Genomic DNA, 26,615 nt, shown 5'->3' with positions numbered 1-26,615 from the left:
GCCGCCGCCGCGCCGATGGCGTCCTCCGTCTCTCGGTATCTGCTCGTCCTCCCCCTCCCTCGGGCCGAAGACGTCGCCCGCCTCCGCCGCGAAGCCGTCGGCCTCCGGCAGGAGGGAGGCGGCCTTGGTCTCGTTCCCGAGCGGCGCCGGGCTCCCGCCGTCGACCGGGTGTTGTCCCTGTCGCTAGCCCGATCGGTCGTGAGGGGGATCTCGGTGGACCTAGGCAGGGCCGACGGCGCGGCGAAGAAGGAGAGGCGCAGGCTAGAGGGCTGGGGAGGATTCCTGCTCGCTGTGGACGAGGTACGTGGACTGGCTACACCAGCACCGGAGCTAGGGCTTTTCCTTGGACGTGAACCGAATCGGGTCCACGGACGAGTTCGTGGAGGAGATAGAGCCTCGGTTCCAGGCCGCGTTCAAGGCGATGGAGGAGCGGGGAAGGGCGCGATCGCGAACCGGGCGGACGAGGGCCGCATGGTCAGCACTGCGGTTGAGGAAGTCGGAACTCGCGCCGGCCGGGTTCTGAAGGCGCATATTGAGAGCACGCTTGACGCGGTCTGCGGTCTGCAATTTCCCCTGTTCTTCTTTAATTGTTGTTTCCCGAGTTTAATGAGCTCGTGGTAATGATAATAATGATATCTATTGCTCCTATTCTAGAGGATTCTTAGAAGAGAAGCTTGACGATCGGTTTATTTGTTGACATTTGCTGAATGCCAAGTGTCGGGAGTTCGTTGAAAGATGATAAAATTTTATTCATTGGAGCAAGTTCTCAATAAGACAGGAAGCTCGTGACTTTTAACTTACAATGTTGGACACTCCTGTCATATAGGTTTGTCTTTCGGTCATCTTAGATGGATGTTGGAGCTCCCGAACGACAGAGATAGTCAGATAGATCGGTATCCTTTGCTAATGGAACAAGTGGAGAGTAGTAGTGGTCATCGGCACATAATTGATGTAGAGAGAAATGGGGACGCCTCATTGACAGCATCTCATGGTGATCAGCAACGCAGGGTAGACTCAACAGAGGATGAGGATGGACTTTCGCCTATCATGCCAGCCCCTGCGGATCAAACAACTGTAAATTCATCAAACAAATTGAACTCCGTGAATTCCTCTAGCACGATAAGAAGGAGTGATGATTACCACCAGCATCGAACAAGTCCATTGAATTCTGGACTATGGATTTCAGTGGAGTTAGTTGTCACCGTGGGTCAAATTATAGCACCAAGTTAGCTGGACTTACAAGGTATCTTCTTGTCAGATTCAATTTTCATAATTACTCAAGTAAAATATGTCTGGTGCAAATTACAATTGTGTACAGTCAATTTTATTTAGACTTGAGTCCCTAGATATCCATCTATGAAATGGGAAATAGTTAGGCTACGATTAAAAAAAAAGTGTCTCATAAAGGAGGGGGGATAGGCATTCTGTCATATACGCGAATGCCTGCCCATTTTGATTCTGAATAGCACATGAAAATACTAATATTGGAATTGGTGATTACATTCCTTTCGCCAAAAAATGTGCTTTATCGTTTCTAGAGAGAGCATGATATGTACCAATGAGCAGCTTCTTCCGATAAATTAGTGTATGTAATATTCCTGCGCAATCTTCTTTTTGGCTTCATATATTATGTAACTTCCTTTTTATTAAAAGTTGCTGCTGTGACCTGGATTCCATTATGTATATGTGGTGGTAGGTCGAGGATCCACTATCAAAGGCAACAAAGTAATTGAAGCGGCTTCAAAGGAGCTCACCTGATTCTTTGGAAACACACATTCTTTCGTTTGAAGTAAATATGAGAAAGTGGAAAACTTTGCTTGCTTTTCAGGTAATTTTGCCTGGGGGTTACTTTGCTTCTTCTTTTTTCTTTTGTCCAGTGACTTTCTTACTCTTGAAACTTCTTGAAACATATTGTTCAGAGTAACTTAATGACAAGCTGATAAATGTTCTGTTTCTTTTTCCTATATATGTGCTGCTTGCAATTTAATTTTCTACTTACCTCCATTTTAATATATGCATCTTTATATGCTGCTCTTTTCATAAACCCAGGCGGTGAAGCAGCTGCTCCGGTTGGACGCAGAAAGCCCTGACACACATAGGTGCCTGGTTAGTTCCTCTCTAGTTTGCACTCGAGATATTTTATCATTCTCATATGTCCTCTTAACTCCTTGGGTTGAGCTGTTGATATATTTGTCGCATCTTTTGGGTGTCTGTAAATTTTGATGCAAGTCATAGTATGTTGATCTGTGTTGCTGCTGCTTTTTCCTCAATTCTTTTCAGTGGTGGTCTATATTGTTTCCCGGTTGCTAGAGACTTTGACGGCTTGGTGTTGTTCCTGATGGGTGCTTCTTATGCTGCAGTTAAAGTTTTCCACGTAGTTAGTTCCATGGCTGCCCCAGCTACTGACTCTGAGAAACTTATTTGCACTGTATTAGAAGCTGAACGACCATAAATCAGGTTCTTTACAACCTGTCTTTTGGACTTGCTATATCTTTCTTGTTTGTTTTTTCAATATGGCAGTCTTTTAACACATACAATTGTTCATCTTGCAGTCATTTGCATGGGAAGTCTCTGTTAGAGGCAAATGAGTCATTCCTCAATAAGCATAAAGGTATCCTCAACATCAGACAATTTTCTTATGTGTGTTATAACAGGTTCTAAGTGTGCTTGGTCTTCTTTTTGTGTGTGCAGATTCCTTGATGCACAAGGCAGCTGCTGCAGAAATGCTGTATCTTTGGAACCCAGCAATAAGGGCAAGGCTGTGAAATTAATTGAGGATTCAAGCAACAACTTGGTGCAAAGGTACTGTTTGTTGCAACGAAGGTCTACCATCTTCATTTCATTTGTTTTGGACCGTTTTACGCTGCCATCCCCTTGATAATCTGTTGAGCATGTCCACGTTATGTTGCATAGAAATGGAGCACTCAGATCAGTTAAGGAATGGAAACTCAAGGATTGTATTGCGGTTCACAAGCTACTCTCCTCAGCAGTAGTTGATATGGATGCTGCATCAAGTAAGTTTTGATCTCATCAACTGTTTTTGGTAAAGTTATGCTTAAAATGTGGAGTATCTGTTGGAATAATTGGAGTAGCAGCAGTATAGGGTAGCCAGTGGGTGGCTGGGTGGGTGTGTGTTGGGGTGTGAGAGTCAGGGAGGGATCTCGTCGGTGAATTTCGTTACTGATGACCATTCTTCTATCCCTACTTCCTTATTGGCCTACTCATTTTACTGAATACAAAGATGGGATATTATGATTGGATAAAGCTAGATTTGACTTTTGAGATGGTGTCTCTGACACTTGTAAAATACATCTTCAACAGGATGGAAATTACGTTGTGCTGAATACTTCCCGCACTCCACATATTTTTGAAGGAAGTCGCAGTTCTGCAGTTCTAAAGTCCTCGTACAACCAGATTTCTAGTAATCCTGAAAATGGAGTCAACCATCCTGCGGGTGGCATAAGCATGGATTCTCTTGCGTCAAATGGAAAACTGGAAGCTTTTAAGGACCTCTCTATCTAACAAGTGGAGTTGAAAGCTCATTTTGGGCAATGGGAATATGCATTAAGCTAAGGTTTCCCTTTTTGCATTGTTAGTTTTACAATCTATAGGACATCCTGAGGTGGAGCCATAGGAGAAATTTTGAAGAACGGATGCTTCATCAGCCTTAAGAACAAGTGGCCTCTGCAAACTTACTTCTGGAGACATGTTGTACTTCCCTTATTTATGTCCACCATTGTTTTTCCTTTGTATAAACATTGCGTTCTGTGAAAAATTTTGGAATGAGATGTTACAAATGATAGATTTTGCATCAATAAGAAATGCTCTCCTGGGTTGGTTTTTGTTCTTCGTTTTCTAGTTTCAGGTCATGAAAGTTTTCTATTTTTGGTATGCAAGTGAGTGATTCGGGCCTTGGCTCTATGTTATCCTTGCTAATATGAACCTCCTAATTTATCTTCTAATTTATCTTCTTTGATTTTTTCGTATCACTAATGAAATGGATGAAGACAAGTGGTCTCCTAATGGGTTGTTGTTGTAGAGGAGCCATATGTTTTGCTGGACTTTATCTTTTTTCTGTTACGGAAATTTCCCTAGATTGTAGGGAAAATGTTTAATTTTCTTTTTCTTTCTTCTAGTTTTCCCTGAAACAACCTTCAAAGAAATTATCTCTTGAGGCCTTTGGCAATTTCTCCTGCTTTTAAGTCGTCTGAAACTTCGAAAATAAATTTAGAAAATGCGAAAATAATGGTATGCCATTTTTGCTGTTTTTGCACCAAAATAAGGAGGTTGAAATTATGTAGCCTCATCTCCCTTCTGAGACCACAACCAGAATAGTAATATGAATGGCACGAAATATGTAAGTTCAAGAAAAAGCCATTTTTCTTCTTTTCTGAGTCCCAAACCGACCACTTGCGCAATGCTCTCATATCTTGTGAGGGATGGTGTGGAATGATCTTTGATACTGTGTAAAGTGTATCTTAAAAATTATGCATTCGTATCACTTTTAAAAATGAATATTACTTGTATTGCCTATAAAAAATTAATGAATAAGAGATTTTTAACGTTCATAAAAATATTTAGACATGCATAATTGCAAGGGATGGAGAGAACTTTTCATGAACTAATTATTTGAATTTGATCTAAGTGATTAATATTAAAAAAATATTTTCCAAATCTATGAAACAAACAGAATCTAAAACAAAACCAAAGACTAAATTGCTATTGCTCTATCCATGATCAGTTTTTGTCCATCACGTTCTTCCAAATTCTATTGCTCATCTGTCTTCAATCTTTTTATTTAAAAGAGGAAAGATAAAACTAAAGTTGTTCTCTGCAAATATCAGCAATTTTTAGCATATTGCTACAACTTTGATTACGCACTATGCTAGCTATTTCTTGATCAGCCTTTGGTAACTGTCTGTAACAGCAATAGTACTGAGGTCCTCCATTTATCTTAAGCATGCCCACTCTAGGGCTCTAAAATAGGAGAACATGACACGATGAATAGTTACAGTTTATCGCAATTTACATGATTAAATACACCATGTGCTGTATTTTCGAACAAGCTATATACATCATTACCATTATCCCGAGATAGGATCTGTGCGCAAAGATTCCTTTGCCATTGCAACACCCCCAGATCGTTTCACGGGACCCGGCGTATGAGCCGACCATTCAACTTCGACCTCACATTTACATGTCCTGAGAAGGTGGGACCACTCCCAAGCAAGAGATTCACTTCTACATAGTGTAGTGTAGCAATGGTAAATCATCCGATGCGTCACAAGAGAACCTCTTTGCAGATATAACCTCTTGCTACCTGTGCCAAGTCAATACACGTATCTGCGAAGAGGCCCTGTTTCATCGTAAGTCCGATGAGCAAACATTGTAGTTGGCAAATTCATGGGCAGCTCCCTTATGCAAATTCTTGAGCTACTTGAAACTCGTCCTCAGTTCTAGCTGTCTCTGTCAGATTGCGAAAGCCCACTGCTCTCGCTAATCTCACTTTTACAGAGGGGGCATGAGGCATTGATCTTTAACCATTTATCAATGCACTCAACGTGGAAGACATGGTGACAAGGTAGCTCTTTAAGTTCATCGTTATCTGCATATCTTGACAAGCAAATACAGCAAACCTGCACAAATACAATGGCAACATCACTTTGTCTGCTTGAAGATAAATATCATGCCTAGCTGCCGATAGTAAGCATTAGTGACTTGCTGCTATCATGATAGTTTCACCATGTTAAGGAACGTATAAGCAGATGTGAGGCGAGGCCTTTCTTTTTAGGACGCGAAATCAAATGCTAGCCCTACATTATAGGTCAAAATTCAGCAGGAGGGTGCTTGAACTCCAGAATTGGAATGGGAGGACATAAGTGGATTTTATGCTTACCGCATCTTCTCCTGACAAGAAACACTCCTTTTCTGTCCCTGTAGCCAAGACCCCGCCTTCACTTCCTCCTGTGTTAAATTCCTCACCGTCAGCATTTAAGTCTTGCTTCACCTTGAATTTGTAGATAGGAGGAGCATTGATGGTTTCTGAGGTGGCTCCTCTTGTCTGCGAAAAGTCTTCTCGGATGCCCAGAACAGACATTATGCAAGGTAGGCAGCAACAAATTGTTGCACATAGTATAAAAGGCATGGCATATCCAATACAGCTAAAAGTTAGAAATGCTATACATAACCTGCAAAAGGGCCACAACACATATTTCATCAAGCACAGCAATTACATGTATAGACAGAACAGAACAGTTTCGGAGTATCAGAAGGTGAAGAGTGACCTCCAAAAATCCACACATAGCCAACAACAAACCATACAGCAAAAAAACAGTCTAAGGCCATCTTGAAATGGTCCACCAGCCCACTAATTCTGCAAAAACGAAATTAGCTGTTGATTCCATCTATCATAGATTGTATAGACTAGGTTATTCTGAATGATGCCAACAATCCCACAACGTGCAAATTGAAATTCAATTTGAATAGATGAGAAGCAATCATCATCCATGAGCAGCATAAGAAACGATTGAACTTTACCGTGAACTCAGAGTGTCTGCAATTTGGCCATTCCATGATGCCGATTCTTCAGAATGTTGATTGCCCTCATCTGTGGACTGTGTGACAGAGATAGCTATATAAGAGCTAGGCTCTGATTGACTACTATGAGAAGTCCCTCGATGGGATCGACTGGACTGCTGATCACTACCACGGTTGCCAGAATGATAACGCCAGTAAAGAATAGGCAGTGTTGCCACACAACCAGATGCATAACCTACAACCCATGCAAATAGTGGAGCCTCTGGATTTTCATGTCTTGACAATGACAAAACCACTATGGATGCTATAATTTGACCCACGGTGACAACTAACTCCACTGAAATCCATAGTCCAGAATTCAATGGACTTGTTCGATGCTGGTGGTAATCATCACTCCTTCTTCTCGTGCTAGAGGAATTCACGGAGTTCAATCTGTTTGATGAATTTACAGTTGTTTGATCCGCAAGGGCTGGCATGATAGGCGAAAGTCCATCCTCATCCTCTGTTGAGTCTACCCTGCGTTGCTGATCACCATGAGATGCTGTCAATGAGGCGTCCCCATTTCTCTCTACATCAATTATGTGCCGATGACCACTACTACTCTCCACTTGTTCCATTAGCAAAGGATACCGATCTATCGACTATCTCGTCGTTCGGGAGCTCCAACATCCATCTAAGACGACCGAAAGACAAACCTATATGACGGGGAGTGTCCAACATTGTAAGTTAAAAGTCACGAGCTTCTGTCTTATTGAGAACTTGCTCCAATGAATAAAATTTTATCATCTTTCAACAGAACTCCCGACACTTGGCATTCAGCAAATGTCAACAAATAAACCGATTGTCAAGCTTCTCTTCTAAGAATCCTCTAGAATAGGAGCAATAGATATCATTATTATCATTACCACGAGCTCATTAAACTCAGGAAACAACAATTAAAGAAGAACAGGGGAAATTGGGACCGCAGACCGCGTCAAGCGTGCTCTCAATTTGCGCCTTCAGGAACCCGGCCGGCGCGAGTTCCAACTTCCTCAACCAGTAGTGCCCGACCATGCGGCCCTCGTCTGGGCCAGGTTCGCGATCGCGCCCTTCCCCAGCTCCTCCATCGCCTTGAACGCGGCCTGGAACCGAGGCTCTATCTCCTCCACGAACTCGTCCGTGGACCCGATTCGGTTCACGTCCAAGGAAAAGCCCTAGCTCCAATGCTGGTGTAGCCAGTCCACGTACCTCGTCCACAGCGAGCAGGAATCCTCCCCAGCCCTCTAGCCCACGCCTCTCCTTCTTCGCCGCGCCGTCGGCCCTGCCTAGGTCCACCGAGATCCCCCTCGCGACCGATCGGGCCAGCGACAGGGACAACACCCGGTCGACGGCGGGGAGCCCGGCACCGCTCGGGAACGAGACCGAGGCCGCCTCCCTCCTGCCGGAGGCCGACAACTTCGCGGCGGAGGCGGGCGACGTCTTCGGCCTGAGGGAGGGGGAGGACGAGCAGATACCAAAGACGGAGGACGCCATCGGCGGCGGCGGCGGCTCGGAGTCGGAGTTGATGACGAGTTCGTCGGAGGGAGGCAATCGGACGGAGGCCCAGGAGTTGCCGAGAGACCAACGCGAGCACAAACCTCGATCTCCACGTTGGAAACAAATCGGAGGCGAAGGTTTGAGAAACCAGCTGCGACCGGCGGGGCTCTTGGAGGAGGCGACGTGACGAGGTAGATGATCGGTGAGGCTTTTGGAGAGGCGGAGGCGGAGGGGGTGGGATGCGCCGAGAAGGAAACGGAGGAAGTAAGTGCAGCTCGTTCCGTCTCGCTCTTCCACGAAAGAGAGACAAAACCAAAAAAATTCAAGCGAGGAGAGAGAAAATTTAAGCGGGAGTGTTGCGCATTTATTACCTGTCCTTTCTTTTGCCAGCCGAGTCGAGCCGAGCCGAGCCAACAGCCGAGTTATTTGGGAGAGGAGAGAGAGAGAGAGAGAAAGAAGCGCTGAGTCGAGATCGAGGAGAGGAAGATGGCGCTTGACCTTATGGGTCCCACGAGGACACGTGTCGCGCTCCCACCGCCTTCTTGTTTGCCAGGCTGTCTACATAAGACGTACCCAATATTTTCTCTAACATTCACGGAGAAAGGAAAAAGAAGATGCAGAAGAACCCAAAATCACCATCTGAATAACAAGATGGAAACTTCATTGAACCTAAAAATTGAACATCAAAAACCCTTTGACCAAAAAAAAAAAAAAAAAAAGAAATCCCTAATTTTTATGTTCCACGTGTCTCCTCAGAGGATCTCCGAGACAGAGGCTGTACAGTTGCTGCTTCGCAAGAGAAAAAGAGTGTTCGTATTCTCTCTCACACTAGAACTTCCAGATCTTCAAGGCCCACGAAGTTGTCTGGATTGTATCCACAGCGGACGGCCCAGTCCTCTAGCGAAGTCAAGGAACCTTCTACCAAATCATCGGGCGGAATTGTACTGTGACGGTCGATATAGGTCCCTGTTACTGCACATTTGACTAAGGGAGTGTGAGTTAATCTTTCATACATAAAGACACTATGGTTTGGCTCCTTCTTTCCTCCCCGAATGGCCTCAGTTGGTTTAACTTTAGACTCTACGAGAATCCAACAGAAAGGAAAAATCATAAATGCGGAAGTTACACTGCAGGCATTCCACGCATTGTGCTCTGCAAATGAAAAGTACTAATGCCTGAAGGATCCGATCTAGCTATGGAAACTCGACAACGAATTGAAGCAAGAACGAGAGATCACAAAGCAAAATCGAGAGGCCACCGGATCTGGCGCCGATTGCGATCGCTTCGTCGTTGAATCGGAATGCTTATGCTAGCGATTTGCGAAGCAGCGACCTTCTGCATTGCATCGAATCACTGCGAATTCCAAAGGCGTCTTCCCCGTCGCTGTTGGCTGCAGCATCTCTGATCTGCAACTTTAAGCTTTGAATGGGCCCATTGGAGAATGGGCCTACGAGTTTCTCAGTTTGGGCTTTTCCCATGGGTTGGGCCAAACCGATTTTTTTTTCTTTCTTTCACGGCGCTTTATCATCTTTGTCTTTTGAAACAGTTACAGAAACAGTGTACAGCAATAGCGATTTATCATCTTTGTCTTTTGAAACAGTTACAGAAACAGTGTACAGCAATAGCGATTTTCACAATGACAGAGAGTGTCAAATGAGTATATTAGCAACACTCTTATGCTAGCATATTCATTAATGAACATGTTGAGAATATGGGCATTATTGGACGTCATTAATAATTGTATTATGATTACATTAGGTTTATATATTTGATACTCGAAGCTCATTTATGTGTTTATCATATTTTATGTTTTCTATTTAGTATACACTATAGAAATAGATTAATGTGTAACATAATAGTCTTTAATAGATACATTATAATTAGACCATTACTGTACTCCTCATTTTTTTTTTTTTATCATGTTAAGTAAAGACCTATAGTTGTATTACACAAAAGGGATTATGTCGATTAATGACGTATAACCACTATGATTCATATTAGTTTTCTTTACTTAATAGTGATTATTACGTGATAGTCAATTTAATTAAATTTTTAGCATTATTTTATTGTGCACATTATGGTCTTTTTAAACCATGAAATGGAGGTCATATGAGCCAAGTGGGAGAATTTAAGAATAATTGTGGCCCACGTAATGTTATTAATTAATGGTTCAATAAATATTTAAGTGCTAAAATGTATTGGCTATGAAAGGTTGTAACACTTATAAAAATGATGGAAAGGTACGATTCTATTGTGAATTTACAATTTTCCCGAAAAGGTGCAACCCATACAAAGTAAAAATACTCTTTAATCAAAAACACTTATTAATAGCGTGTATAAATAGAATCTAGTACACTCTTCACCCAAGCAAGGAGTGAATATTGTATTCAATTCTCCATCAGATAGAATACGTTAATAAAAGTGGGTCAAAAAAGAGAAATCGGATTTCTTCATCTCTTCAGTTTTTGTAACAATTATTTTCAACGGTATCGCCATGGATAAAAGTATGTCTTTATCTCTCCTATTGCAAAAATCATAAAGACCAAATATCCATTATTTTGAATTTCCGCATTGAAGAATTATATTATAACTTACAGCCTAGGTATCGCATCGCACAACCAAATCGGTAACAAGCAAGTGTTTGGTGAGCTATTCCGAATAAACTTAATTGTTGGTTAATGTTCTCATGACTTATTGAGTGATCAATGTGAAGTTTGAGTGTGCAGTGAAACCAAAAATTGACCCCATCAAAGATTTTTTTTTTTTTAATCTTTTGAAGAACTTTATTCAGTCCAGTTTGGGAAAATTATAAACTCAGCGAGGCTGAGATGAGTAAAAAAGGGGGCCAAATCAAATTGAGTTACTCAGAGCGAAATAAAAATATCAAACCCAATTTTCTCTCTCTCTCTCTTTAGGAATGGATCTTATAAATTCTTGATATAAATAAATTTTAAGAATTTATAAGATTCATCAAACCTATCTATTTTAGAATAATAAAACTAAAATAAACCTCCTTTTCTTAAGAGAGAGAATAAAAATAAGCTAAGCCATTTTTCTCAGTTTTAAAAAATACAATTAGCGAATTTCAAATTATCATTCAACTGGAATTCATCCAGAAGGATGAATCCATTCATGCCAGATACGTGAGCTACACTCCCACTCTCGATCGATTCCAAAATTTGCACAAATTTGAAAGGTTCTTCTTTGCAAATAAAACACAGACACACATAAATTCATCGCCCATCGACACACTCCATCGCTGAAGAGCAGAGCCAGCTGCAAGCCTATTCCCATGGAGGGAGAAGATATGATAGGAAAACATAAGATTGGAAACGAGAATATTTTGTGTTTAGGGTTTTGAATTTAAGTTGATTGTGATCTTCCAAGCATCTATGTGATTGAGTTAGATGGTTTGTAAGAACATGAGGGAGAAGATGTTGGCCACGAAGGCAACTTCAAGTAAACCCAGTACAAACCTATTCCTTGTTTAATAATAATAAAAGATAAAAAAATCATAAATTTCATTACAAATTTCAAAAAATCATAAAAATAATAAAAACATAGAAAATCCAAAAATCATTAATAAATTTAAAAATACCGTAAATTCATAAAAATAAAAATATTTTAAATATATTTAATTCAGAAAAATCATTAAAAAAATCAGAAAATTATTTTTAAAAAAATCAGAAGATTTGGAAAATTCCCATAAATTAAAACCTAAAATTGGACAAGCCTAAACATTAGGGTTCCTTGTTTTGGATTGTCTTTTTCTTTTTAAGTACAATATTATGATGCATGTGTGCTTTTCTTTGTGATTATACTTGGTTGTGCATTTCAATGTCTTGGATGTTATTTTCTTTGTTTTAGAACGATTAGGACGAAACATAAAATTCTTCAATAGGTAGCAATGGCATTAGCATTTAATCGAGTTTCATATTGAAGGGGCATTAGACTTAGGACTAATGTAATCAAGTCATCGAGTCTACAGTCTCTGGTTGTGCAAATAGTAATATATCCTTATGTATTTACTTGGTTTCTAGCGGATTAAAAAAGGCTAATGATGGCTCCTTAGTTGGAATTCATGTAGGGTTAATTGTTTAAAATTTGAATGCTCAATGTCGCGTGAGGTATGAGTTGGGAGAGCCTAAGTCAATGAAAGCAATACCCTTAAACCTAATTTCCCTCCCTATCGAAGGGGTTCGGTCGTGACAACGATCACCTAGTGATTGAGCCAAATAGTTCACAAGAACATGAAGGAGAAGATGTTGGCGATGAAGGCAATTTCAGAGCAATAGGAAAACGTTTAGGGTTTTGATTTTGAGTTGATTGTGATTTTACGTTCATCTAGGTGATTAAGCTAGATAGTTTGTAAGAACATGAGGGAGAAGATCTTGGCGACAAAGATAATTTCAAAGCAATAAGAAAACCTAAGTAAGAGTGAAAACGAGAATATTTCGTATTGGCTATGAAAATGTACAATTTTATGTCATAACTATTTTATTTAATTACAATAAAGTGTGTAAATACTTAATTCTATGCATGGTAAGAGATCACGTTGCATATTAGCCAAAGTTTAGGAATAATTTGTGTAATTATCCTGTCCATTAAAATTACCGATATATACAAGTGGTACACAAAAAGCTTGATATTTGTCTACTTGAGATCAAATAAATCTATAACCGAACTTCAGCCAAGTTTCAAATATTATGATGTAGCTTGCCAATTGTCATAGGTGGGACTTGACAATAGTAAAATGAATTTGAGAGATATTTTGTCGATCAATTCTAAAGCTTGAATAGCAGTTTTCTCGTCCTTTCATAACGTGCAAAAATCACGTATCTGTTTCGCACTGTGTATAGTCTCTATAAAACAAGGGAAAAGAAGAAATCGTATATTATAATGGGCACATTTAACATCGACTCCGACATCCCCCGTTACTCTTCATGTATTTTAGGGTTCTTCACAAGGCTATAGCTCGTCGACAGCTTTATGTCTTGCAAGCATTATTTGTAATAGGGGCTCTGATATTTTGCCCCCGCAACATGAGAGCGCAATTAGGGTTTTTGACGGGTTTCTTAATAAAATGATTAATCTTACTTCTCGATGCAATGATCTAATTAAGAAATTACAATGCAATTTGTTCGTTTTATTGTGTGTTGGTGATTATTGCCACTTTCTCCAAATAATATTTCACTTCATAACGAAATTTGTTCCCTCAAGCATATTCTTGGAGACTGTAATAATTGACGTAACCATTCTCACTCTTGGGAAAAGTACAGAAAGAGTCTTTAAATTTATTGCGTAAATATCACTACAATATTAAACCTTTCCGTTAAATCAATTTAGTGCTATACCTTTTTAGGTCACTACTAAGTTCATTCATTTGAACACTTTAAGTCGGAAATTATTAATGTAGACGTTGAGTATCCTAATTGACATGATCGGCGCCGATATGGACATTTTAATAATTTTTAAATATATTTTTAATTTTTATTAATTTTTTCTTTTCTTTTCCTTACTTTCCTCTCTCTTTTTTTTTTCTTATTTCCCTATGCCAATCGTATGCAAACATTATTTTGTTTTCAAATCATTATAAGCTTTAAAAACTAATCACCTTGTAATACTTTTATAGAAATAATTACAATTACACTATATTTAAAAAAAACTGGAGAGAAATAGAGGGTGATCGGCTAAATTAGTTGGCAATAAAATAACAAATAACAAGTAATTGACACCATCAAAATAAAAAATAAAAAAGAAAATAACTACTTGTCCGGGGTGGGCCCGTGTGACGATCCGGGTGCTCATTTTCCACGTCCACTAATACGTAGAAAGTCATTTTTGCCCCTTCACGTTTATGGCCATTAAATTGAATAGTAATTAATTCCACGTCAAATCAATTGCAGACCTATGGATCAAGCGGCTTTTGTACTTCGAACCGTTACTGTATGCAAGACCCCATAATCACCTTCAAATTCAATGTCATAGATAAGGCAAATCGCTAATTTAATTTTTACCACTATTTGAATCCAAAACAATCCCCCTAGAATGGAGGAATTTTTCTAGTTGAGCTAGCTAACCAGAGACTTCATTTTACTCGGTTAAATAGACAATCAAAAGGCAACTTTATTAGGATGAACCTGCCAAAATGGAGGTCCCGATCCTCATGGGATATGCATCGGATACAGTAAAAGTTGTTTGCTAAAGATCATAAATGCACAAATACTAAAACTATGAATAAGGAGTGCAACAGATAGGCATGTGCTATGGATGACATTAGCAAGTACCATATCAAAGGAAAGATCATATGCCAGAGGCATGCACATTGATGATTATTTCATGGAAGAGCAACATCAAATAAGGATAACATGCAGCCTAGAGCATTACATGAAGTGCTGCCGCAGTCCAGAAATGAAGCTATGAAGCTTTAACTTTTTTTTTAATCACAATTAGCCTCAAAGAGCTTGTCTTTCTAGATAGATCATTAAAAGGGCTTGCGTCATTGATTCACATGTGGTTTCAAGCTCGGAGATTAATTGGCATAGCTTGAACATAACCTGTGATGAGATGTTGGTGTTGCCACAATATACGTCAAAAAGCTTATAGGATTGTGCCAACTCCTTCTCCTTGAGGGACAATGCCTCCTCTTGCTCCTCGATGGCCTTAATGGACTTCACATTTGCCTTGTAAGCTTCTAAGGCAAAGTCAAAGGAAATAAAAAATTCATTAATGGCAAATTTCAAGGCATGACATGGCAATGGGTAAGGTAAATTGGTTAAATATGCGAGCAAAGATCCAATCTCATCCTCAATTTTAGGAGTCTCGCATATAATTTCATACCCTTTCTCCAACAAATTATAGAGCTTGACCCATTTACTCTGGACGTCACTACAATTGATGGATGGGAGAGTCTTCTCTACTGGAGAATTACTTGTCCTGAAGGCATAGACGCCATTGACAAACAGTACATCGGAAGAATAAGTGTTGTGAGGAGATTGTGATTCATCCAGTGAATCACTAATATACTCACCTTGTGAAGGTAAAATCCTTGTGAATGATAAGGATGTATTTGAATGGTAGGAACTTGGTATGCAAGCCTTTCGAAAGGATGTTGCATGCTCATGAGATACTGAGTAATTCTCGACATCACCAAACTCGGATTACATGGGAAAATGAAAGCCATATAATCTTGCCCCCATTGGTTAAAGATCTCATAGCTATATGGAACCCCAAAGTAATTAAAGAATTTGAATTTCTTTGAAATATGCTGGGTGATCTCGATGTAGCATATGGCAGAAGTCTTTTCTTCAACCAAGACAAGAAGACAATTCATGGAATATACTATGGGCATAAGCATACCTTAAGTCAGCCCGAACTAGCGAGCGTAATAATGGAAATTGTATGCTTCAAAGCTCAATGTATATTTTTCCCCAAAATGGAAATCCAGCATAAGACCAATGGGGATGAGAACGCTCATCCAAAATGTAGACATGTCATGATGGGATAAGGAAGGGTTGCATATGAAGTTGACGCCAAACCCGTAGAAAGTAAAACTCTCTAAAGAAAGTAGGTAGCTAAGGAAGCATTTAAAAGACTGAGAATCCTTCAAGGATTGGCAGGAATGCACTACAAAACTTCCAAAGCCCAAACTTATTTTCAGTTGGTATTTCATGATTGGAGTGTTTTGCCTTTAGAAAATAGCTGAGGAAAATATGCACGCAGCCATCCATGCATAATCCATAGAGGACCAAAGAATGACGTAGGATGGGTGCTGAACAGGGAAGATTGTGCGTCAGTAAAGCCCTTGTACAATGCACCAAGTGCCATACGGCCAAGACCCACATCAATCCTATTGGAGAGTGCATATGCTATATCAATGAGTTCATGAGACACAGAAGCAATGAGTGAACATAATATATAACGATTAAGCCAATGCAATAGAAATGCTACGTGCTTTTGGGAGGAGATAGGTCCACTTGACCTGGCAAATTTGTCCATGAACTCATCAAATGGTAAGTCGGTAAAGGAAATACCACAAAAGTCAGAACATGTGTGTGGCCATTGACCATAGAAGTCTATAAGAGGGGATAGGCCGGTCAAGGACCAGATATCAAGAAGAGTAAATGTTACCAGACCAGTTGGCAAGAAGAAGCAGTTGGTTGACGGTGACCAAAAGCAACAAAGGCTCCTTATGAGTCCATACTTGACTGGGTCAATTACCATATAGTTAAAGGAAAGCGTCTCTCCAATTTTAGCTACTTCCCAAACATCCGACATCTCTTGTTGCAATCTCTAGTACCACTTAAAGAAATGTTTGTCAAAAGGAGGATAGGAGTTGAAGCTAAAGTTGGGTGATGACTAAGCATGCATATAAATAAGTGACTAGTTGATGGGAAGAATCTCTTCGTAGTGATGAGAGAAATGCTTGGTGAAAGTATACGGTGGAGGCGTCGACTTGAAGTGTGGATCTAGAGTAATACATCAAGTGTTTGGATTATAGTCCATGAAGGAGAGGGAAAGTTGCCCTTGAGCCTAACACGGTTGGAGACTTTCAAACTGATGTATACGTAGGGCAGCTTGGACACTGATTGTGGAAGAATAAGAATTGGCCATGATGAATAGTAGTTGTGAGCATCAACGTGCAATGGTTGAGTATAAATGAGGAATAATAAGGACACAATATATTTACATGATTTAATCTGAGTATCGTTATCTACATCTACAGAGAGAGTTAACAACAAATAATCCACTATAATCGGAGAATCAGAATTACAATCGCTCGCACGTTTAAATGTTTCTCGTACCTAAATTTAATCCAAAATTTAAAATTATAAATAAATAATGTAAACTTACGACACAAAATCCAAGCCCTCTATGTACGCCCAAAATAAAACTCAGCGTGTTTGTCTTTCCTTGCCCTCGGTGGCTTCTTCTTCGTGCGTCCCTTCTTGTGCTCTATAGGTTTTCAAGAGGACCCACGTCTAGCTTTTATCTGTGTGCCGCCCCTGCTTTGTGCGGTTTTTTTTTTTTTTCTTCAAGGAAAAAACCACATCCCTTTATATTGTGCCCAGGGTCAACAGCTTTGACCCTAACCCCCACCGTCTGCTACTTCGACAGGGATTCGCAGGTACAAAAGGAAAGAAACCCTTGTTTTTCTTTTCTTTTATTTCCTATTTTGTGCTACTACAGGGAGTCCAATGAATTACTCCTTTTGTTGGCCAACCAATTAAAGGATTAGGATTTGAAGAAGACATCCAAGCCCCGAAGAGGATTTCTTTTCTTGCGCGCAATCTTGAATATTATCTTTAATAGGACTCATGATCAAATATTTAAAAAAACTTATCCAAGCGGATCGTATTTTACAAATGCTCAAATTCGAGATATAATTTAACAATTTAAATGGCTTATATATAGTCATCTTCAAATTTGGTTTGATATAAATCCAAGCAATTGAAAGTTTAGGAACACATTACATTTTAGACATTTCAAAAATGACATTACAAATAACAGGGAGTGACTATTTGTTTTGACTTACAGTTGTAGGCACTTGAATTGTTCTAACTTCTAACATAAATGCAGTGCCTTAAATACTTGATTACACAACATTTCGATCTCATCCATTGTACGGGTTAGCAGATAAGCAAATTCGAATTTTGTGGAGGAGGATGATGCACGTGTAAACTGAGAGTCTAAGTTGAATTTGAGCATTGGTGAGGAACAATCTCAAAGTTGAATTGTCAATGAAAATATGGTTAAGTGAAAACAACAGTTATGGAGTGTTGGGGAAAACTGGGCAACAATTCATTAAGAATTAAACCAATTCAAGATCAACATCTTCCCCAAAACTAAATTGACCAAAATCGATTTTAACCCCAACAATAATGAGCTATATTTTAGTAATACAACATTAAAAAAAAAAGAAAAAAGACAAAGGCAACAACACCAAGATTTCACGAATTGTTGAAAAATTTCTACTAATCACCTAGCATAGTAGGATATACAAAATTTCTTCTCTAGTCATATACTAAAGGCTCAACACAAGTGCAGCAAGAAATTCTAACCGTAATTGAAAAAAAAAAATGAGAGACCAAAATTTCGGGGAAGGTTGTCTTTGAATGAAACTGTCAACTCGTAGCCCTCCGTCTCGTGAATGGTACGCCCGCACCAAACCCCCATTCTTTTCTTGTTGGTTGACATTTTGACATTTTGACTTTTTGACTTTATTTCTTATTATTAATGTTACCGGGCCTAAGGCGGACCCATCCAAAATGGAGCCACCCTTGAGCCACGACATTGAACTCAGCAGAAAATCCTGATCATCTATTCTTGATCTGCAGAAAGTGCAGATTAGACCGAAGCCGCCGAGTTCGTCAGGCTCATTCATTCTTATTATGCGACTCATAATTGCTTGGTGCTGTTGTCTGCAGATTAGACCGAAGCCGCCGAGTTCATCAGGCTCATTCATTCTTATTATGCGACTCATAATTGCTTGGTGCTATTGCTTGGTCTTCTTCTTCCTACTTCCGGCGAGACATATAGCCAGTGGCGCGGTTCACAATATTACTACATCGGAGCCGCTCTTTCAGAACCAAACTCTCGTCTCCTCAGGCCAAATCTTCGAGCTTGGCTTCTTCACGCCGAATGGGTTGGAAAATCAGTATGTTGGCATATGGTACAAGAACTTGACTCCTTCTAAAATCGTGTGGGTGGTCAATAGGGATTCACCACTCGCATCGGCAGATCAGTCTGCGAAATTAACGATAGGTGGTGATGGGAATTTGAAGCTCGTGGATGGACAACTGAACATAGTTTGGTCCACCAATGTTTCTGTCCAGTCAAATAATACGGCAGCAATGCTTTCAGATGGTGGAAACTTTGTTCTACAAGACAGGAATTCTACTGAAGTATGGGCAAGCTTTGACGATCCAACTGATAGAATTCTACCACACATGAAGATAGGACTAAACACGAGAACCGGAGAGAGACGGGTTTTAGTTTCCTGGAAAAACAACAACGATCCATCATCAGGAAATTTCGCCACTGGGATTACGTCGGAGACTCCACCACAACTTTTGTCACACCCCGGACCCCGAGCGCGTGCCCATCCCTATCTGGTCGATAAAAATTTACGACTTCCCAGGACGAGTCGCCGACCCTTTCCATTTTATTGCACATGCGGAAGCGAAAAGAAATCCCCTGACAGTAATCATCTCGGGATAGAAAGGCAGGATAATAGATTCACAAACAAACATGCTTTTATATATACACTGAGTCATGCACAAAGGTCTCTGGCCAAAAGACTACAAAAGACTGGCCTTCCAAAAAGAAGCGGTCCTAACTGACCTACGCTTCCAATCACCTCCTCTCAGCTCCAGGTCCTCCACTCAACGACCCTGAAAATGTTGTCCCACAATGGGGTGAGATATCATCTCGGCGAGTCTAAGCTCTAAACCCCAATTGGGAGGGAAATACGCCAAGAAGCGTCCTAAGCACGCAATCACACAATCAAGGAGACTTACCTCGTCTCAGATCCACCCTGCAGGTCAGTACAATTTATCTCACAGACAACACGAGAGCATGAGCAACAAATAAGCTCCAGAAATTGAAACACCACACTCAATTAATCATGCGTTCTTAGATTTGATCTCGGCATATAGCACGGCCTACTCTCAGTTCGGCGGTCTTCTGGCATTGCCAGGCATCGTCTCACCCCATTGAGCACGGCAACGTCTCTTTATCAGACGGCTTTCCCGAAGGAGCATAGGGTCCAGAATCAACTGCGACCGGCTTCCCGTTGTCTAGGGGGTATCCCAAATAGGGATAACGTCCAGCTCAACAGCTCGGGACGATTTCTCATAACCATCACACGATCACTCAAATATGGCCCAGGGCACCGTGCATTGCACTCAAATGCTTCAATTAAAATGGTGAGCCTGGCCTTTTTCTTCGTATTAAAAATTCACATGAAATTACTCGTGTGTGGGTACACGGTCAACTTGATCCAGAAAAATTGATATTCATCCTTTTTAAAAACCCACTATTTCATATAGTACTAAAAACTATTTTCGGTGTCAAAACCCGACACCTGGGATTTTCTGAATAAATATTGGAAATTCACAATTTTGGAATTAAATACCAAAAGTCAAATCAACACTCAATTTGCATAATTTAACATTCAATTGCAGAAATTAACCACACCATTGCAATCAGCACGAAATTCCGGTCACCGACTATCTCGGCCTAATTTCCGGAAAAATAATTAATAATTAAATAATTACTGAAATTAATTAAATAAATCAATTTAAACTCTACAAATAATAACCTAGGCCAAAATCATTAAATTAATAACCAATACGGACTCGGAGAAATTCCCGAACCCTACTAGATAAATAGTACAATTTATTTAGGCCTTAGCTAAACCATGCTAACCACCTAACATGCTCAATTAAATAATTCAATTTCTAATTTAATCTAACTAACCACCTAATTCCTAATAAAATAAATCTAACACCCCTTAAACATTATTAACCTACTAAGCAGAGTTTAGAGTATAAACTCACCGGTTAATTGCGGAAACCGGTTCACCGCAACAATGACGCGACGGCGGCCGAAACCTGAATTTTCGGCGGCGTCGACGAACTCTCGGACCGGGCCTAAAACGGGCCCAACAAATCTCAACCCAAATCTGAGATTTGTTTCCAACTTGGGCTGGGCTTCACTTGATTCGCGGGCTGAACTTCGGTGGACTTGGGCTTCATTAACGCGGGCTTGGAAAGGCTGAGTTGAGCTTGAATTCAAGTGGGCCTTAAGCTTGCAATGGAATTGGGCCCGAGCCTGAATCATTTGGGCTTTTTTGGGTTAAACAAAATGGGCTTCTCTGGTTTCTTGGACGGGCCCAACTGCTGGGCCGTGAAATCCACTAGACCGAGCGCGCCAACCGAAGCGAAACGGAGCTGCGGGTCTTCGGGGCTTGCTGGCTTAGCTAGCGTCGAGCTGAAGGTGACGCTGGCGAAGACACAAACGAAAGATGGAGCAGGGAAGCAGCTGGCGGTGGAGTCTTCGAGCGGATGAAGTCCACGGCGTTAATGGGCTGAAGAAATCGAGCAAAGGGACTTCGGTGGTGGTGAGTCACGGACGGTGGCAGCTTCGCCGTGAGCTGCTTCAAGGAGTTTCGGTGGGGTGTGGCTTCGGTTGCTGCACCCGGTGGTCAACTAAGGAGAGTGAGAGCTTGGGTTGTTGACCGATGATGGGGGCTTCGCTGGCGAGCTGGTGGAGAAGACGCGAGGAGGGGCGAAAACGTGGACTGCTGCGGTCGGTTAAGGGAAAGATGAACTGATTTGTTGACTCACGTGCTTGGCGTCGATGGAAGCGAGATGGAGAAGCAGCTTCGGCCACTTGTTGGAGTCAACACACGGGCAGCTTGCTCGTGTCTTCCATTGACTGTGGGTGCTGGAACTTGCTAGCCAACACTCGGCGAAGGAAGCGGGGCTCGCGGACGTGGAGAACAAGAGATGGTGGGAATGGCGAGAGCGTGGGAAGGGAGCTTCGACAAAAACGAAAGAAAGAAAAGGACAGATGCAATTGGTCTTCAGCTCATCGCACGAAGGGAGAGAGGCGGTGGAGAGGCGTGTGAAGGAAGCCAAGGAGGGGCCCAATTTTGACAAACCTTAGCCATTCCATTAATTGGATGTTCCCTATTACTTTCCAATCAATTATCCACCAAAATAACTCAATTTAAGTGCAAAATTCCATCCCCAATTATTGATCCGAATTTCACTAATTTTTAGGATAAATTCCTTCACTCAATTTCCCAAATTGAGGTCCAATCTTGATGAAGAAAAATCCCGAACGATTTTCTATAAATTCCTGACACTCACAGGCTTGGCTTAGAAGTCCCAATTTCCATCAATTTAGCCCATCTGAATTTCCGCTGATTTTCCGTAACGTCCGAATCAATTTTCCGCAAAAATCCCGGAATCTCTGAAAATTCCTCGGAGAGTGAGTCGACGTTCCTAAAATAGCTTGTGACACCTCAGAACTTTCAATTTCTGAAATCGGGTTCAAATTTGCGGTTATTTTCAATCCGGCGCGCTTTTAGCGTGATCTAGTCTACCGGATAACTTTTAGGAATTTTTTGTGCCATTGACCTGTGATCGATTTATCTCGAGTCACAAAGTACATCTTCGACCCATTAGCAACTCTCAGTTGTCGTGAAAATCTCAAGGTTTCAATTACGGGCACCGGGTACCAAAACGACATAAAATCAATTTAGTGCCGATCGATGAGAATTTTTCAATCAAGTGGAATCACCCACAATTTGATCACATATCTCAGTCGAATCGACCTATCTTCGATTTCTTATCGATCTTTGACGGTGCCATAATGACCCTTGCAGATCAACACGGTTGAGCAGTCGATTCTTGGTCGAATTCTCAAGTGCAATTGCATTTAGATTCCCTACTTGTTTCCCCAGATAGTCCAGTTATCTCGTGAGTGATCAGCTCAGAGAATAGCACTATTAGCGTTTCGATGAAAGGCCCGATTTATTTAATCGAAAACAAATTATGAAAATTCAAGCTGTCACAACTTTTCTCTTGGAATGGCTCAACCCCTTATTGGAGAAGTGGACCGTGGGATAAATCGACATTCAGCGGCATACCAAAACTGCAATCCTCATACTATAGCTCGTTCACTCTCGAGCAAGATCCTAAGCAGGGAACCACTTATTTCTCTGCCGATACTGATAACAACTCTTTTCTTGCTTATGCCTTCATTTCACCCGGAGGAATTCTAGCACTAATGACATGGGATTATGGATCCAATAGTTGGTTGAAAAATGTCACAGTACCGAGCAGCATTTGCGGAGTTTATGGAACTTGCGGTCCTTTTGGCGTCTGCAACTCAATAAGCCCTCCTATCTGCCATTGCGTAAAAGGGTTTACGCCGCGGTCAAAAGAAGAATGGAACATAGGGATTTGGACCGGGGGTGCATTAGAGAAACAGAATTGAACTGCCAGAAGAACACAAGCAGGTCGCCTTCAACGCAGGTGAAGAAAGATGTCTTTGTACACATGAACCAGATGAAAGTGCCTGATTCTGCGGAATATTTATCAGACATCAGAGATGTAGGAGGATGCCAAAGCTGGTGCATGAATAATTGTTCTTGCTTGGCTTATTCTTATGTCCGCCCAATAGGGTGTTTGGTCTGGGCTAAAGATCTCATCGATTTTCAAGAGTTTTCAACAGCAGGGCAAGATGTATATATTCGGGTCGCACATGACAATACAGGTATAAGAAGTTTCACTACGAGTTTCGTTTGAACTTTCTCACACATCTTACAATTCTTTTCTCATGTCAGGCATGTCGACAGAAGCAAAACTAATCATCAGCATAAGTACCATCCTGGGAATCATGTTTGTTGGAACTGCTATTTTCGGTCTCTGGAAGTGGAGAGCCAGCAAAAGAGGTATGAGCAGCTCATGTCCAATGCTTAATTTCACATTAAATGTAATCTAAAAACTTTGCCAAATTTCTAAGGCACTTGACTGGCCAGATATAACTGATAAAACGGGAGAAATGTCTCCTGGAAATGCATGGAAAGATCAGCTGAAGCAAAAGGGCGCATCCGAATTTACGCTGTTCAGTTTTAGTAGCTTACTTCTTGCAACTAACAACTTTGATGCAACAAATAAACTTGGCCAAGGAGGGTTTGGACCCGTTTTTAAGGTAGAAGCCTTCTCTAAGATGTTTCTTTAAGGAATTTTATGACATTATCCAAGGTCTGACAGGTCTTTGAGTTCGGAAATAGGGAATGCTGAATGATGGAAAGGAGATAGCTGTCAAAAGACTTTCCAGTAGCTCAGGCCAAGGCATGGATGAGTTTAAGAATGAGATCGTTCTAATATCGAAACTTCAGCATCGAAATCTGGTCAGACTCATGGGCTGCTGCGTCGAAGGAGAAGAAAAGATTTTAGTATACGAATACTTGTCAAACAAAAGCTTAGATTCCTTTCTGTTTGGTTGGTCTCACTCTTTTTAAATCACACTTGTGCTGATGGAAAAATATATATATATATCTTAGTAGTATTTAAGGTCACGAATTCTTTCTCTTTCTTCCTTGCTTAGATTCAAAAAGGAAAGCAGAACTCAACTGGGATACACGTTTTCGCATCATTCAAGGGATTGCGAGTGGGCTCCTGTATCTGCATCGCGATTCTTACCTTCGAGTTATCCATCGAGATTTGAAGGCAAGCAATATTCTCTTGGATGAGAAAATGAACCCAAGAATTTCGGACTTTGGGCTGGCGCGGATCTTCGAAGGCACTCAAGTTTTGCTAAATACTCACAAAGTTGTAGGAACACTGTTAGTATTCAAGCCTTCTTGCTGAAATTATAAATTAAATTAGGAAACTCTATAACATGATGATTAATTGCAGAGGATATATGTCTCCTGAGTACATCATGGGAGGGATATTTTCTGAGAAATCCGATGTTTATAGCTTTGGGGTGTTGCTACTTGAGATCGTTGTCGGCAAAAAGAACACGAGCTTATACTACCGTGGCCAGCATTTCAATCTTCTTTCCTATGTAAGTGTGAGGAGTACAGTCTCGAGTGATCTTCTATAATCCTTCGGCTATTTCTTCTCCCTATGTTCTCTTATTCTTACAGGCATGGCAACTGTGGAGTGAAGATAGAGGACCAGACCTAAGGGATGAAGCTATAGTTAATACTTGTCCGCCATCAGAAGCAATGAGATGCATTCAGGTGGGGCTTCTCTGTGTGCAGGACCAAATGACGGACCTACCCAACATGCTATCCGTAGTTCGGATGCTGAGCGGTGAGTCAGATCTTCCTCAGCCGAGACCTCCAACGTTCACCTTCCAAAGGGGAAATCCAAGTCAAGATAAGGAGGCACAAGGGGAAAGTATTTTTTCCATGAACACCATGACGAATTCTGTGGTGGAAGGAAGATGATGGTCGAAATTCTGAATTTATTTTTCCTCACATAGATTTTGCAATAGAAATGAAGCAGCATGTGTACGCTAGTAATTTGGTTAATTCAAATTTATGTAAGTCGAATCAGCTTGGTAAGGCGTTTGTGAAAGCCCTCTTCTCTTTTCCACTTTCCTCATCTTCGTCTTCCCCTCTCTTCTTCTTTCTCCTCTCTTTTTACCTTTTCTCGAACTGGTCTCGCTCTTCTCTCTATCTTCCTTTTATTTCGCACGGTGGTCTCTTTTATTCTTTTTCTTTTAACTTCTAAAAACCCATACCTTACGCTCGTTCTAACCATAGCCGCCAAACTTATTGTCCCGGATGTAGATGACGTTCTCGTCGTCCATGCCGAGATCCTTCACCGACTTCGCCTCCGAGACCTGCCCACTGTCGTAGTCAAACCCTATGGCCTCACACGGGAAGCCCTTGCAGGCACAGTAGTCGGCCATGAGGGCCCCAAGCGGCATGCTCCAGTCCAGTAGGTAACACGCGTCGTCCTCCTCCTACTTTCCGCCACGCAGAGGAGGATGGGGTTGGGCTGGCGGTTCTCGGGGCCCGGTATTACACAGACACCAGCTTCGCCTCCGATGCAGCGACGTCCATCGTTGAGCAGGGAGAGAGATGATTTGAAGCGTCTCGACACCTTTCTTCTGCCCTGCGATATGCCCTTCATCATGACATGCGATAGCCATATGGAGGAAATGCAATATTATTGTACCAATTGTTGCCAAGTGAGTGGACAGTTGATTTGCACAATCATCTCTCTTCTTTTTTTTGGGTTAATATCACGAAAACCCTAAATTTATCATAAATTAATTTTTTGATTATAAAAAACTCTTAAACAGGTTCACTTATAATAAATTTACTTCAAATGATCAAAAAAACTCTAAACCGGCCCAAATTATTTTTTTTACTGCCAAAAATCTCAAATTGATACATTTGTGAGAAATAAATCTTTTGTTAATTGAATTAATATCACAAAAAAATTACAAAAATGGTACAACTCTAAAAAATCTCAAATTGGTATACCAATGAATTGTCACGTGTCATCCACCTCAGCAATTTGATAGTAAAATTTATGGAAACTAACAAAGAGTAAATTTATCACATGAGTACCAGTTTCAGGTAAATTTGTCAAAAACGTACTCGTTTATGATTTTTTGTAGTAAAAAAATTAGTTTGAAGTAAATTTATAATATGTATACCAATTTAGAATTTTTCATAGTATTAACCCATCTTTTTTTAACCCTCATTTTGCTAAGTATTTTCATAATGTTTTTCTAAGTACTAAAACAAATATTAATGGTTGTGGGGTTAGCATGTGGAAGTAAGCTTTCATTTTGGGTGATCCTATCTAATATTGTTCGTTTTGGTCTGGTTGTGTATCATCGGCAATATGATTTTAAAATGCATCACCTTAATTTGAAACAGCATAAGACTTCTTTATCATTGCAACATCAATCATATATGTATGATGTTCCGTCATATGCATGTTTAGCGTTCTATGTGTGTCCTGAGGAAAAAAGAATCATAAATTATGGGGTTGCTTATCGAGATCCTAAGGCGTAAC

The 26,615-nt window shown here is 40.8% G+C and overlaps 2 protein-coding genes and 1 long non-coding RNA gene across 3 annotated transcripts; 2 read left to right on the top strand and 1 right to left on the bottom strand.

Annotated features, from left to right (window-relative positions):
• Nucleotides 1-1,700: 1,700 nt before the first annotated feature.
• On the top strand, nt 1,701-3,802 carry LOC120289212. The gene is made up of 7 exons (XR_005547127.1): nt 1,701-1,828; nt 2,050-2,106; nt 2,361-2,457; nt 2,553-2,611; nt 2,692-2,802; nt 2,914-3,014; nt 3,322-3,802. It is a non-coding gene; the product is annotated as an uncharacterized LOC120289212 (long non-coding RNA).
• A 1,181-nt stretch (nt 3,803-4,983) lies between these two features.
• LOC104429771 (E3 ubiquitin-protein ligase At1g63170) lies at nt 4,984-7,154 on the bottom strand. The gene is made up of 4 exons (XM_039306905.1): nt 6,538-7,154; nt 6,254-6,373; nt 5,897-6,188; nt 4,984-5,636 (listed from the first exon to the last, which is right to left on the bottom strand). Exons 1-4 carry the CDS (start codon nt 7,152-7,154, stop codon nt 5,457-5,459), a joined length of 1,209 nt encoding a protein of 402 aa, XP_039162839.1. The 3' UTR covers nt 4,984-5,456.
• An 8,894-nt stretch (nt 7,155-16,048) lies between these two features.
• On the top strand, nt 16,049-25,027 carry LOC104434766 (G-type lectin S-receptor-like serine/threonine-protein kinase At1g61490). The gene is made up of 6 exons (XM_018862916.2): nt 16,049-16,106; nt 23,654-23,778; nt 23,861-24,071; nt 24,178-24,415; nt 24,489-24,639; nt 24,722-25,027. The coding sequence occupies exons 1-6, from the start codon at nt 16,049-16,051 to the stop codon at nt 25,025-25,027; spliced, it is 1,089 nt and encodes a 362-aa protein (XP_018718461.2).
• The last annotated feature ends 1,588 nt before the right edge of the window (nt 25,028-26,615 follow it).

The sequence above is a fragment of the Eucalyptus grandis genome, chromosome 2 (genome assembly GCF_016545825.1).
Source record: "Eucalyptus grandis isolate ANBG69807.140 chromosome 2, ASM1654582v1, whole genome shotgun sequence".
NCBI classification, from domain to species: domain Eukaryota; kingdom Viridiplantae; phylum Streptophyta; class Magnoliopsida; order Myrtales; family Myrtaceae; genus Eucalyptus; species Eucalyptus grandis.
The sequence above is the reverse complement of the archived record's forward strand: the minus strand, read 5'-3'. Positions and strand labels throughout refer to the sequence as shown.

Coding starts and splice junctions, on each gene's coding strand:
- LOC104434766 (XM_018862916.2), top strand. CDS start 16,049: ATGAACTCATCAAATGGTAAGTCGGTAAAGGAAATACCACAAAAGTCA. Junction 23,779..23,860: donor GGTTTGGACCCGTTTTTAAG/GTAGAAGCCTTC, acceptor GTTCGGAAATAG/GGAATGCTGAATGATGGAAA. Junction 24,416..24,488: donor CACAAAGTTGTAGGAACACT/GTTAGTATTCAA, acceptor GATTAATTGCAG/AGGATATATGTCTCCTGAGT.
- LOC104429771 (XM_039306905.1), bottom strand. CDS start 7,154: ATGGAACAAGTGGAGAGTAGTAGTGGTCATCGGCACATAATTGATGTA. Junction 6,374..6,537: donor GCAGACACTCTGAGTTCACG/GTAAAGTTCAAT, acceptor TCGTTTTTGCAG/AATTAGTGGGCTGGTGGACC. Junction 6,189..6,253: donor CCTTCTGATACTCCGAAACT/GTTCTGTTCTGT, acceptor GCCCTTTTGCAG/GTTATGTATAGCATTTCTAA.